Source organism: Rhamphochromis sp. 'chilingali', assembly GCF_963969265.1.
Source record: "Rhamphochromis sp. 'chilingali' genome assembly, chromosome: 18".
Classification (NCBI taxonomy): domain Eukaryota; kingdom Metazoa; phylum Chordata; class Actinopteri; order Cichliformes; family Cichlidae; genus Rhamphochromis; species Rhamphochromis sp. 'chilingali'.
In genome coordinates this window covers 33363338-33378536 of record NC_137945.1, presented here as the reverse complement: position 1 = coordinate 33378536, position 15199 = coordinate 33363338, and the positions used below count along the sequence as shown (strand labels likewise).

Below are 15199 nucleotides of genomic sequence, written 5' to 3'. Positions count from 1 at the left end.
TCGCTCTCAACTAACATGCATCTCGCCATGTCAAAAAGTGTACGCCAGTTCCTCTCTGCTGTTCGGTTTTGATGAGGCGAATATGGCGCCGAAGTTTCCTGCCTAATGCCGTGTCTACTTAATAAATCTCTGAACTGACTGCTTGTAAATTCAGTTCCATTATCAGAACGAATGCACTTGATTTTCCCATATGACGCCACATCTGCAATAAATCTTTCAGTTGCTTGAGTTGTATCACTTTTGTGTTTCAGATTATATACAAATGTTGCACCTGAATAATCATCAACAAACGACAAAACAAACTTAAACCCTTCTTTAGAGTTTGGCGTAATCGGACCAGCCAAATCCGTATGTACCAACTCTAATGCTGCCCTGGCCTTTTCATCCGGTTCTCGGTTCCTAGTTTGAATAAACTTCCCTTGTATACAGGCTTCACATTGCATATTTTTGTTGATTTTACCCTTAATTTCCATTCCATCAACGACATTTTGCAGATTTTGAACATCCTCATAATTACAGTGTCCTAGGATTTCATGCCACGTTTGCATATCAAAACATCCATTACATTTATCTTCAAACTCTTGCACAGTGTTTATAAAGAACAGTCTCTCGTGTTCATATATAGGGAATTTTGTTCCATCAACATGTTTAAGAAAACTGTCCCCGTGTTTGAAAACCACAGTGGCTCCGTTACTAGTAGCTGCTTTTACTGACAAAATGTCCTGTGGGAACGATGGAATGTAGAGTGCTTGTTTCAATGTTACCTTGTGGCTGCGTCCTTTACTGTCGATCATACTTATCTCAGCATCTCCTCGCCGCTTTGCAGCTCCTCTGCTCCGCCTTCCGTCAGCCAACTCTACACAATGAGCCTCGGGTTGAAATGTGTCATCAAAAGTCTTAAAACTCTCGATCTTCGTGAAGATATGTGACGTCGCTCCCGTATCCACCAATAGCTGGTTATTCAGCATCTCTTGGCCGCCGTCCGGGACCCTCTGGGGTTTGGAGCCCGTCTTGAACGCGTAGTCCTTCTCCACGACCCCTCTCGCTTCATCCCGTCTTAGCTTCCTTCTACAGGTCGCATCTTTGTGTGTACTACTCCGGCAAAAACTGCACCATACTCTAGATCGGCACGTTCTTGCAGTGTGTCCCTTTAGTCGAAAATTTAAAACACACAATCTCATTATTCTTTGATCTTCGGTCATCTGCTCGCCATGAAGTAGAATCCTGGTCTGATTGCACTTTTGTCCTCATTACGTTGTCATTAGTTATAGCCACACGCATTCGCTCGGTTTCTTCATAACTTCTGAGTTTTACTTTAAAATCTGAAAATGTGATTTTTGCTTCACTCTGTGTAACGTGCACAATCAGGGGTTTAAACGTCTCTGGTAGACCTTTCATTATCATTGCGATCAGAAGTCCATCAGTTAGTGACTCACCCGCATTTTTTAACGCTGTGATAATTGCTTCTGCTCGGATAATATAGTCCGTCACACTTTCATTCTTTTCATTTGTGAGAGAAGTGAGTTCGGTGTACAGACTTATGATCCTTGGCTTGCCCACTCCTGCATAATGACCTCTCAAAATTTTTAGGGCCTTCCGTCCGTCATCAACTGCATCTCTCATAACTAACGATAAACTTTTGTCATCCAGAAATTGTATCAACTCTGCATATGCTTCTGCATTTTTGTCATCATCTTCACCATCGGCTTCTTCATCACCCTCAGCCTTTAAGATGACATCTTTCAAACCTTGTAGTCTGAGATGACCAAGGAACTTCGTTTCCCATATCTCATATTTCCTTTCATCTCCATCAAATTGCAAACGGGAATATCGACTGCCCGACTCTGCCGTGCGTCTGCTCATGATGCACAAAAACGCTTACTCACTCAATCGTGCCAAACTTTTAACACCTGCCGGTAACTTGCGCAGCGGAAGCGTGCTGGGCCCATAACCTGTTAGCAGAGCTGCTCTGGGCCACGTCATGGCATAATATTTTTGAGGGAGAATAAAAAGTCAACACACATATCTTATTTCTGATGGAGGACTCTGCCACTACACTTCTCCAGTCCATTCACAAAGTCGTTGCATGGTGAGACATGGATAGGAAGTGGGCGGAGCCTTTTACCGTCATTTTATTGTGACGCAAAGTACAAACACCTGTGGACACACAATCCAACAGAAACGTTTCCAGCGGTGAGTATCATGGTTGCTAGGCAACCTGAGCAGTGCGACGGAGCCTAGACCGTCCCATTTCACAAGCCTCTCACTTCCGACCTTAGCGGTCTTTGAGTACGCGGCCCTTGTGGACTGCTAAGGCTGCGTATTTTAAGGCTGCAGACCCTGAATTGGGATACAGCCACAGAGACAGAACACCAAACCATGATAACCGAAACATGGGAAAATAATAATCAAAACTGTACACTAAGAAAGCAGAACAACAAAGCATGGAGCAGCAAAAAACCAAAACACAGACAGCAATAAATACAAAACACACAGTGAAGGGAAAGGGTGAACACAAGACCCAGGGAACACAGATAAACGTGAAGGCAAGAGGACCTAAAACAGTGAATAAAAAATAACCACAAACTCAAAATGCTGGGTCGAGAGACCCAGGACCATGACACCTAAATGCATTGAGTTGCCACTATGTGATTGCCCAATTAGTGAGTAGTTAACGAGCAGTTCGAGGTGTACCCAATAAAGGTCACTCTTTTTTACATTTGTTTTAGAATTGCAATATCCTCTTTACACAGGGCCAGGAAAGCATTTCCCCTTGAAAAATAAGATAATAGAAAACAACCTATATTTGTATTCACTCAGGTTCTCTTCATCTAATCTGATAACAGATAAATGAGAGAACAAACCAAAAAATAAATAACTTATCAGTCAAATACTTTTTCATACCACTTTGTAAGTACGTAACTGTATTTACTTAGTATAACTGTGAATAATTACACAAAACCTTAGTGTTTCATATAAAAGCAAAGCTTCATATGTCTTCTTTCCAACAAGGTAAAGCAGGCTTTTATTACAATTAAGTTCAACATACAGTGGTTCATTTGGTGTGGTCATTTTGGAACATTTACCAGTTATCTAACCCACATGTGAATTGGAAGGACTGTGTAAGAATTGGCGGGACAACTACACACAAGCCTCATTATTATTCACACATGTGTGAATATTCATGAGGTCCTGCTATTACACACGCTACCACCAGGGACACTCTTGGTGATACACAGATTTAACACAAAATCAAGTTTATATGTATTAAACCGACATCTTGATTTTTTTGTTTTTTTAGGGTTAGTGGACCAATAGAAACCACTCTACGTTGTTAGATTTCAGTCAAAATTAGCAGGACACCGCCTCTGTCCTGTTAATTCAAAATGTCCTTCTAGTGTGGTGTGTATTCAGACGAAATGTCCAGCTAATACATGTTTACCAACGCACACACACACACACACACACACACACACACACACACACACACACACACGTATGTGTATATGGTTACGGCATTAACGTCATTTTAACAAGATTAACGCTAACAGCACTAATATATATATGTGTATCTTACATGATTTGTGTGTCTCTAGATGTATTTCACAAACTCAGCAACTTCCTCATCTTTTTCAATGAAGACACCTTCAAAGTTCCCCTGCTCTGAAGTGCTGAACGAACACAGTGACAGTTGTTTGAAAAGAAACATTAAAATACATTTTTCTACAAATCCATATTTGACTTATGTACACAATGCATAACGTACCTTGCATTAGACTGAAAGCGATAAAGCTTGCGGTTTCCATCAACTGAGACGGCAAGCATGTCTGGAGTGCAGGCAGGGCAGCTAAAGCATGGCTCCTTGCACATCTTGTCCACCTCAAACTTTACAGCACTCCACTCCAAGAAACTTTTACTGAAGGCATCAGCTGATATTCGGCCATTCTTTTACATAGAGGACATACAACAGAATATTCAAGGACAGTCATCATAAACATTGATTTGCACAATTTCCTTAAACTTAGCAAATTTAGAAACTCACCCTTCCAAAATGGGCTGTTCGTTCATCCAGCATTTTGACAAATGCCTTAAGTGACATCCCTGGTGCAGCCTTCTTAATGTCATAGAAAGACTGAAAGACATCCATTGAAAACAGGGTGCAGAAATTTAAGGTGCCAGGCCAATATCCACTACCCAGGATGTCCTTAACTGAGGGGGACCACATTAGGCCACAGCTGGTGCAGCTCACCACTGGCAGTGCAAGGTTATAACGGCCTTTAGAAAGGATAAGGATAAATTCAGTCATGGCTCAAAGCATTCATTTTTTTCATGTTGTTTTCAAATCGGTCTGGTAAATCCAAATGACCTTTGATAGGTGCCCACATATACTGCGGGCCGAGGGTAATTAAAACCAAGATAGCAATGCACAATTTGCAATAAAACCTCCAAACACATCTATTGTATATGTAGTGTGTGACAAAAGGGCAACTTACCATTTATGGTTACAAGAGCCACAATTGCGCCGGGTGAAACCTCAACGTTACCTGCTGGGCAGTCACACACATGGTCTGGCCTTTGCACAGGCAACAGCCGAACTAACATTAAAACACACAATATATATAAAAAGAATTAGAAATTAACTGATACACAATAAATATACAATAACAGCACCCACTCATACTCATACATAGCAAGAAATGCATAAGACTTAAAAACTGTACCTATTGGCTTGTGAAACTCTGATGAAGGCTGCAAAAACCCTCCTGTTACTGCCTCTCTGTTGTGCAGGACAAAGCGTGTGTGAACTGCAATATCACAGTCAGCACAAAGGAATGGAAGAGGCAGGCAGTCCAGACACCTCACAACTACTTGTTTGCCACACTGACACACACGGTGTGACTGTGGATCCAGAGTAGCTAACATATTGTCTATAAGACAAGGCCTGGCCTCTTTCCACTTTTGCGAGGACACCATATTTCTGATCGCCCAGTGAGTAGCAGCTGACTCAGACGACGTCTCACAAGTCATGGCTGCGTCCTCTTCTCCATCCTCCAACAACTGAAGGAGCTCCTGACGAAGCACCTCAGTTCCATACACTAACAGAAAAAAAATAAAGAAAGGAAGAAACTCTGAAAAACACTCTAGGCAGTATGTTTCTTAGGACTCCACAAAAGCCCTGCATAACTCAACTATAACAACAAATATAAAAGTAAACAGAAATCACAATATATACAAGAAGGTAAAGTACCTTTTGTTGGGTTGACACTGGCAACATAACCAGGTTCTTCACGTGGACATTGATGCTGCTCTCTGGACACTGGGGGGGGGGGGGGGGGGGGGGGGGGGGAATGAAGAATATTTACTTACTGAAATTCTTTGGTGAAAACAAGTTGTGAGATAAAATCAATGGTTGTGTGAACACTGACCACGTGGCATGCAACTAGTACTTCGACTGGTTGATGGTCTTTGAGGAATAAAAGCTCCCTGTCTGTCACGTTTTTTCCAGCGCACTGGTCTTGGCTGAGGTTCACTCTGTGCATCATTCTACGCAATTAACAAGGAAAAAAGGGAACACCTAAAATACAGTCTATGATTAAAGCAAAGATTATCAAACATCTTAAGTTAACCAACTTAATTTGACATAAACTTTAAAAAAAATTCAAATAACATAACGTTTACTCCGTACAAAATATTAGACAAGCGTGTTCCCTCTTTAACAACTGTTTCCACTAAAAATGTTACCTGCATATCTTGAAGGAGTTCGTCAGCAGCCTGAAGCTCTTCCTCCAGCTCGGGATCCTCTGAATCACTCATTTTCAAGCTAAAGAGGAAAGAGATTTTTGCAGAACTCAGTGACATAAACACATAACTAACGCAATTCAAATGATTTTCAGTCTTGGCGCTCCGGTTAATGTTAGCAATTAACGTTAGCATCATCAGTTTGTAAAGAGCTAGCAGAACTCTTAGCGCAAAAACTGCTTTGCGCACCATGTGAGGGTATTTTGCAGCACACAAGTCCTTTAACGTTTGTAATAGATTTAATCCATCATCGTTGGATTAAATGGCTAATGCTGCAGTAGACACGTGTAGTCGTTACCTAGCAAGCATGCTGACAGTAGCTGTAGCCATTTTTAAATACATTACACCGTTTCCGAGATCAGTCACCTCTGTTTGTTTGAAGCTTTTATGAAAAACAAACTTTGAAACACACATCAAGGTATTACTTTAAATATATGTATTTTTTACATACCTGCATTAGAATCAATCAGTTCCGCCTCATTTTCTTATTCTTATAAATAGGTCTCTCCGTTCTCCCATCAGCCTTTGCTTACACAGGTTGCGTCTGATTGGCTGGAGCCGAGCGCATCCAAAACTAACAGGAGTGGTGAATGAATCTATAAATGTGTTTTACGTGTGAAATGAAAATAATAAACCTAACAAAGGATTATGTACGTTAAATCTGCGCACTTTCAGATCGTGAATCAGTTTGGAAAACACTGTGTGATGGCCACAACATGAAGCGATTTTATTGTTGAATTATCAGTGATACTTTCGTGTTTTTGTTGAGAAATGTTAACGATGTCATTAAAAGAAAGCATTAAATTAGGGAGAAAAACCCGTTCGCGGAGAGGGTCCCCGGTTCTCCAGTTAGATTGTGCTTCACGGCGTCATGTTTCGCCGTGACGGGGTTATTATTGGAGTAAATGGATGGCTGGAGCCTCTGCTCGAAGCGTCTCTGATCGCCGCGAGCGGGTTCATATTGGAATGAATTGACAACCCACAGCGTCACATAAAAACGTGGAAGGGTACCTTAGGCGTCAGCATGAGAAGTTAAGGGACGTGACAAATCGTCATTATTTTACGCGTCGGGAGTGAGAACGGGTTGCAATGGATGCTGGATGCCTGGAGATATCAGCAGAAGATTGCCAGGGATGGATCAGGCATGCCAGAAGATTCTTTCCTAGGTGTATTGCCCTAGATGACATAAGATGTGATGTGGATGAGAACCTGTGGCCAAATAGAGAAGACAGAGTAGAATAGCATTACTATTGTATGTGTATCAGTGGATGGTGTGTATACAAATTCTTGTACTTTGGGATTACTTAGTGCAGAAAAATAAAAATACATAAACAAATATTAACGAATTCTGCATGATGTCTGATTCATTCCAGTAACATATATTGAAATTATAAACAGAGATGTGTCCTTGTTTTACACAAGAAAACACTGTGTAATGCTACATGTTGTTAGTGTTTTTTAGGTCATTGTTTTGTGGGTGACAAAGTGTGTTTGTCGGCTGTCAACCTTTGCTAGTGTTCTGGAAGAATGAGTTTATTTGAGACCTGAATGAAGTGTTTTGGCAGTTGTAGTGCATTTTGAAGGTGAAATGAACTGCTTTGCCAAGCTGAAGGTCAGTGAGGAGAATTGTGTGAAGAGTTTTGCAAAAGTGACCTAAGTATTGAGAAATGTGTCCTAGCGGCTATAAAAATAAAATAAATTTTAAAAAAAAACTGTAATACAAAGGATTGGAGTCTGTTTTGGATTTTCACTTGTTGTTGGCTTTAATATGAACAGTCACATAAAATTCATTCAAATTTTTTTGCCTTTGCTTCAATTAAGAAGTTTCTTTAAATCTACAACAGCTTCCTTTTCAAAAAGTTTACTGACATAGTAAGGTAGTAGCAAGGGAACTCAGTAAGTATGAGCAACAGTAGCTTAGGGACACTTTCTCCAATAAAGAGGATTTAATCATCTGCAGTTCGTAAAAAGTGCCGTATTAAAAACAATTCAGCAGACCCTCAGAGTGCGGATACAAACTGTTTTCAGCTGTAGAGGTAGAGGTACGCTTCATGTACTTATCAACATACAGTTCAGAGGCTTGCATTAGAGAGCATTGGTGCTTGGGCATTGTCAGAGATTTACAGTTAACAAACAGTCAGGTGAATAAACAACAATGAGACACTTGTGTAGGTTAACGTGCTGCACGGGTGAAAAGCTCAGAGCAAATCACACCGAACTGCAGTATTCGTTTATTTTTATAGGTTACATCGTCAATATGCAAATATAATCACATTTCCTGTCACGCAGGTCCTGATGTCTGTCTGCATGCAAGCTGTGTGTGTGTGTGTGTGTCACAGAGTATGTGTGTTGCAGGTCAATTTCTAAGAATAATATAATGCAAGTCAACTTCTGCGGATATGTATTTCTGTGCTGGTCTCTTGTCAGTGTCACAGGGTCAGCTTCCTGTTTTAACAGAAAACTGTGTCTGGTGAAATATGTATAACATAACTTTTGAAGCATAAGCAAATAAAACAATAAAAACTCCCTGACATTCCCTCCTGTTGTTACCGTATTTCACCACTTCAATCATACTTTATTATCAGCTAACAATCACTTGCTTTCAACACTTTCAATTGTAGCATCATTCAGTATGTGTGAGTGTGTGTGTTCCTATACTAAATCTTCTTGTGGCAGTCCAACATAGGTGATCACTGTGGCCTGTACCATTTTGTCAATCATTGATCTGATACAGGGTAGAATGCATGTAGAGAACATGCAAAGCAATAAAAGAAAAACTCCTATCAAGACAAGTCCTTTGATCATGAGGGTCTTCCAGCTGCCGCTCAGCAGCCAGGTCAGCCAGTCCTCTGTGTTCATGACATAGTCTTGTTGCTGTGCATTACTCAGTTGTCGTAACTTCTCCAGGGCGGTGGTCATGGTCAAGGAATGCACGTTATCTGGAATATAGGTGCAGCAAGTGATGTTGAATAAGACACAGAGGCCCCCTCTCTCAGCGAGAATCATGTCCAGGGCAACTCTGTGTTGCATGACCACTATTCTGATCGCGTCGATTTCCTCATTCTGAGCCTTGTTTATCCATGTTGAGCTGTTCAGGAAAAGTCCAAATCTGTAGTCAAGAGTCTCGATTCTCAGCATGTTTTTTCCATTCCCGATCCATGGGAAAAGTGAGTGCAGGACTTTCTGTCCGGTGGTCCACAACTTGAACTCCGCTGGCACATCACTGCCCCAGATTGGATCATGAGGTTGCACGTCATCAGTGCTCCTCTTGCGTCTTGGTCGGTCCTGATGGAATATTCTGAATGTGTGGTCTGACACTAAAATTGGGGCGCAGAGTCCGGTGCTGTTGGGTGGGATGGTGAAGTATGTCTTTGAGCCACATGCCCAAGCTGTACCCTGCACCCAATATGTGCCATTCAGGAAGCTTATCCGTGCCTTTCTGTCCTGCGGCATCCGGAAAGTCTGGGAGCAGTTTTGGTTCATCCCCAGCTTTCTGTTGCCGTATGCGAAGGTGAAACACATTGAATGTTGTATTACTGGTTCCCTCCTGACGTTGAAAGATTTTCCCTTGTCATTGGTCGCATTCAGGTGTACCCAGTATCGGTCATCACAGCTGTAGTTCCAGTCTGAGATCTCTGGTGTACAGAAGAGTAGCTCATTAGGTTTATAGTTGATCAGTGTTCCATTACATCGTCGCAGGTCGATTTTTGTGACTTGTCTTTTTAACTCCAACTTGAAGGCGAAGATGTCTTCGGGGGAACATGTTCCACTGGTGGCCTTGTAGAATATACATAGGGCTTCGGAAAGGCTGGGTGATTTTCCATATAGGGTGGCTTGCATTGCTGTTGTTGGGAGGTGAGAATAGACGTAGCAGCCAGTGTGGTTGTCTTCTGTATGTACTCGGTTGTAGACGTACCGGTACCAGGCATTGTTCAGCCAGGGGTGGTTGTGCTCTTTATCCATATCCTTTAGGTGTAAGTTGTTATATGACCATTTTTATCTGCAGGTGGTGCTGTGGGTCCTCGTCTTTCCAGGTGAGTATCAGTAGGCTCTCTAGGAGCGCAATGCCAGTCATTATGAGGACAAGGTTCTTCATGATGACCAGGCACACCCGGGCTCCAGGTGAGTAGACCACTGGCGAGAAGACAAAAGGGCGGGATATACCCAAACAGCCCTTTCCTCCACCAGGGAACACCTAGGAGTCGGGGGAACCGGCGTCTATGCTTGTGTTGTCACTCACTTTTTTGCAGTGGCTTTGGTGGATCCAAGATGGTCTTTCTGCTATTTTGGGCCTTCCCACCTTGGTGAACTCCAATTTTTCCTCTGGAGCACTTTAATCAGGATCCAATCACCTGGTTGCAACCTGCAAGATACTGGAGAGATATTACTCGGCAGTTTATTGTTTAAGACAATCTCTTTATTCTCAAATAATTTAGTCATCCACTCTGCTAGGGTGGTTTCTCTTATAGACTTATTAATAGGCTCACTAGTGAGAGGAAGCGGAAATTGCCTCCCGTGAACAATTTCAAAGGGTGTGAGCTTTTGCGAACCCTGGGTTAGTCGCATCCACATCTTCACCAGGCCCAAACACTCAGGCCTTTGTCTGATTTTATCAGAGTAGGAATAAAATGGTTGCATAAACATTTTGCTACTGAGATTGCATCTGCTCTTTTTACTGGATAGATTTCTGGCCATTTTGAGAACACATCCACAATTACTAGAGCGTATTTTGATGTTTGACATTCGTTCAGTTCAATAAAATCCATGTGGATTGTGTGAAATGGGTGCGGTGGTGTTGGGAAAAAGCCTCTTTTAGGCCTGAGGTTTCCCTGTGCAATATGTTTCTGGCAAATCATGCATGTTCTGATAAACTCTTGTGCTGAAGCTTCAAAATTTTGAGTATAGAAGTGTTTGGGGAGGATACTCATCATTCCACCCCTTGACAAATGCTTTAAGCTATTTGTCACTAATGCTGCTGTCTTGTGTAGCAATTTTGTAGCCGTGCTCCACACTTTAGCCATTTCTTTCGCTCCGCTATAGGAGCGGCTTCCTATTCATCTCTAAGTACATCAAGTGGTATTAGCTGTGAAGTTTCAGACATTAAAGTTCATATTGGTTGCTGTGCGGCCTTCTTTGCGGCTTGGCCTGCGAAGTTATTGCCTTCAGTAATTTCTGAATTATCTTTTTTGGTGTGCAACGCATATTGACTGTCAGTGTGAATATATATATATCTTGACCTTTGCGCAGCATGCACGTATGATAGCCGCTAATTCTGCACTCTGTGCTGAAAAAGAGGAAGCTAAAGGTTTCGCTTCTAAAACAGTAGGCTGCAGTGTACTAAAAATGTCTGGTCGGGGTTTCATTTTTTTCAGTTAGCTTCAGCATACAGCTGTGTTCGGCACCATCTACTTCCGCAGGAAGGAGAGTGCTTGTCACAGTCAGGCAAGGCTAAAACTGTGCTTGTTTGCAGGGCAAGTTTTAAGTCAATAAATGCTTTGTCTGCCTCTGGTGTCCATTCTATTTCATCTTTCAGAGCTAAGTGTTTGCCACAGATCAAGTTTTGCAAAGGTTGGGCCAGCAGTGCATATTCAGGTATCCAACGTCTGCAAAAGTTGCAAAGACCTAAATAACTCATCATTTGTTGTTTGGCGACAGGCTTAGAAGCGTATTGTACAGCTACTTTTCTGCTGTCTAACAGCTGTCTGCCTTGTCCTGTCAGTCTGTGGCCAAGGTACGTGACCTCTTTGCTCTAAGGTCATGTACTAGCCGATATTTCCCAGTGTTTGCTTTTTTTTTTTTTAACTGGGAAAATCAGAGTATTACATGTTGCTTCAGTTGTTTTTATTAAAAGGTCTATTGTTAAAATACTGCACGCTTTTTCTTCTCTATAGATGCAGCATTACATTTTCACTTAAGGCATGTTTAAATAATTTCTTGTTTCTCAAAGAATTCACACATTTCACTCATCTTACATATTTCAACTTTGAAGTTAAAGTTTTCTTATTTCATCTCTCTATATATATATATTTAAACTTTGAATTGCTCACAGTTTACAGCTCTAAAACTGGGCATTTGTAAATCATGTACGTGAATTTGCATATGTTGCTTTTGCAGTGTTTCAGACCCCTTAAGCAGTCAGTTTTCTTTCCCAAATTTGCTAACCTATGGGTTTCTTCCGACCGCTGCACGTGGAGAATTAATCCAGGTCTGTTTTGCTCCTGAAGAAACACAACTAAGACATTTTCATTATGATCCTGAGTACTTAAACTACCCGTTTCCCTCTCTCTGGTCAGAAATACCAACTCATGTTATGTTATGTGTATAAGTGTAAGCAGGTCTTCATTTCTTTTCCTATGCATGTTAATGTTCAGTGAGTGTAAGCTGCTTTCTTCATTGCCTCTGCATGTTATAATCAGGTGTAATTCATGCATCTTTTCACTGATTTTTTAATTCAAAACCATCTCACTTCTGATTCTTTCCAAAAATAATTTCACATGTAACACTTTGTGTATGTGTGTTTTCTATTCATTGATAGACAGCTCCCTGTGCTGTCCCCTATGCAGCTTCCGCTCGGAAACAAATAAATAAAAATGTTTAACTCGCTCATTAGCTTAGTAGTGTCCACATATTTAAATCAGCTTCTCAATCTTGTAGCTTTAGCTATTATCCACAGGGTTTGGCTTATTAATTATCATTATAAATGTGCTCTACATCTCAGTAATATTTATCTAGGATAAATGACAGATTTTCAAGCAGGTTAAGTGCCTCTATGCACCTAATTGGTTTAGATATTACCTTTATTTTCTTCATCTCATATGTCATTATACTGAGTTTGAGCAAACCTTAAGCTTGATGCAGACTACTTCATAACAATTATCCATCTCACATCATACTGACTAGGATACTTCTTGTCATTAATATTATATTTTTATTAATATTATCATCTTTTTCTTTCTATATAATGACAACAGTATATTACAACATTTTATCAGTGTAAATTACTATACTACTACTGAGCCAATTTAATAGTTTAGGATCATCTTTTCCAAAGGAGAAACCTTTGGAATGCAAGCATGCTGATCCACACAGGTATGCACACATGGGTATTCACAGACGCGGACTAAAGCTTTCTTGGCTGCTGCCTCAAAGCACACTGTGCGCTGTCTATCTTGCGTGCTGCACAATATCGTTTATTATTTAGTAAATATTGATATCTATGGCTAGCTAGTTTATTGTGATGGTGCTTTGTTTTCTCTATTATTATGTTACTCTTTGTTGTTTGCTGTCTCCTCTGTTTGTTTTTTTTGTTTGTTTTTTTTTTTCTCCATACAGGTGACCCAGGAGTTCTTTTTTTTTTTTCTCTCTCTCTCTTCCCCCCCCTTCTCACCGTCTCTTCTCCCCTTTGGTTTTCTTTCTTTCTCTCCCCCTCTTTCTCTCATTCATTCCCCCTGTCCTATTTATTAAAAAAAAAAAAAAAAAAAAAAAAGACAAAGGATGAACTGAAGCTCTGCCATCACGTAATGTCGCATACTGCTGTTTCTGATGTCATTTAAAAAAAAAAAAAAAAAAAAAAAAAAAAAAAAAAACAATTATCCATCTCACATCATACTGACTAGGATACTTCTTGTCATTAATATTATATTTTTATTAATATTATCATCTTTTTCTTTCTATATAATGACAACAGTATATTACAACATTTTATCAGTGTATATCACTACACTACTACTGAGCCAATTTAATAGTTTAGGATCATCTTACTCAGCAAACAGATAATTTAGAATTCATCCAATCCGTACAAATTTGCTTTTTCTCTGAACAGGTTTGTGCCTACTTTTTAGACTGGTCTTCTGTTTGCCTCATCTCAGATCCAATCTTCAGTCACATTCATTCTCTCTGTTTCATGTTGAACCAAGTAATTTATTATTATTTTTATTTTTATATTTTATTTTGTATCCATCAAGGGCTCTGGGTGGGCTGCAGTCCCACCCGTCATCCAGGCTGGAGACATTTACCTTTCCACACACTTTCCTTGGCTGAACAATGAGACAGCCTTAATCTACCTTATGCATCTCTCTTTTTTATAGAAAAGGTTTTCATGTGAATGATTTCCTTTTATTTATTTTATACAATCTGGGCATGATCGTCATGCCAACTATATTTCATTGTTCAGTTCTGTTTGTAAGGTTCCTCTTAAAATAGTTACTGCAGAGGGACTGCAAACCATTTAGTTTCGTTTTGTAGAAGGTTTGATTACAATGTATTTTATTGAGTTAAATATACAGTCAGACCCGTGAAGCTGTCACTGGCACGAAGGACGAGATAAGTTATCAACAACAGGCTTCTACTTTCAAGCTATTCTTGAAAGCGGTTGTCGATTTTACGTGATGACGCACAACTTTTTCCTCATTCAGCCAGTACATGAGCTATCAACGGTAAACAATTCAGTGGAGTAGTTCAGACACCTTAATGTGCTGTTAAATCAACTTACTCCACCAACAAAACAATGAAAACAGTTTATGCGCGCAATTTCTATCCTATGTTAGTTGACACTTTCCGTACACTTATTTACTTTCCAGTAAAGTTAGACTTCCAGCCTTTTTTAACTGCAAAACGAGTGTCTATTACACTACCAGTTTCGTCTTACAGGCGAGTCCCTCATTCAGACTACCAGCTTTTTTTTTAACTGCGAAACGAGTGTCTATTACACTGCCAGTTTCGTCTTACAAGCGAGTCTTAAAACTGCCAGTCCCCGTAGGACGAGTTTTCTTGGAACAGTGTCACCCTAAACACCGATAATTTTACGCAAGGTGTGTCAAATGTGGAATAATCACCTGGCTTCGCTGTTGCCGGTCTGTCAGGCATCTCTTTTCAAGCCCCAGCGCCGTGGGCGTGTATGACGTCGGCCAGGACCCGAATTTTAGCGTCCCTGGACTTTCAACCCTTCCTGGAGGGCGCTCTGCAGAGACTTCGACGCAGGCTTGTCACGGCGTCGGGACTTGAGGAAGGATACCACTGTGAAATGGAGCATAATATTATCATTAATACCAGTCCATTAACGGCTTCGAAGGACCAATTAAATGTCAGAGATTTACAGTTAACAAACAGTCAGGTGAATAAACAACAATTAGACACTTGTGTAGGTTAACGTGCTGCACGGGTGAAAAGCTCAGAGCAAATCACACCGAACTGCAGTATTCGTTTATTTTTATAGGTTACATCGTCAATATGCAAATATAATCACATTTCCTGTCACGCAGGTCCTGATGTCTGTCTGCATGCAAGCTGTGTGTGTGTGTGTGTCACAGAGTATGTGTGTTGCAGGTCAATTTCTAAGAATAATATAATGCAAGTCAACTTCTGCGGATATGTATTTCTGTGCTGGTCTCTTGTCAGTGTC

General features: G+C 40.7%; 2 protein-coding genes across 11 annotated transcripts in view; one reads left to right on the top strand and one right to left on the bottom strand.

Annotated features, from left to right (window-relative positions):
* LOC308385722 (uncharacterized protein) overlaps nt 1–15199 on the top strand; it is a 93336-nt gene that overhangs the window by 69401 nt on the left and 8736 nt on the right. The window lies entirely within an intron of this gene.
* LOC308385725 (syncytin-2-like) overlaps nt 3451–15199 on the bottom strand; it is a 102963-nt gene continuing 91214 nt past the window's right edge. For 7 of the 10 annotated variants that reach the window (XM_080864851.1, XM_080864853.1, XM_080864850.1 and 4 more), the window contains one exon: nt 7562–14814. In XM_080864851.1, the coding sequence (XP_080720977.1) occupies nt 8452–9762 (1311 nt within the window). In that variant the 5' untranslated portion in view covers nt 9763–14814 and the 3' untranslated portion in view covers nt 7562–8451. Of the gene's footprint in view, nt 3672–3766; nt 3946–4042; nt 4276–4493; nt 4596–4721; nt 5097–5248; nt 5318–5426; nt 5545–5742; nt 5822–6250; nt 14815–15199 lie in introns of those variants that run through there. The other 3 variants (XM_080864848.1, XM_080864852.1, XM_080864855.1) reach the window with 3 other exon arrangements.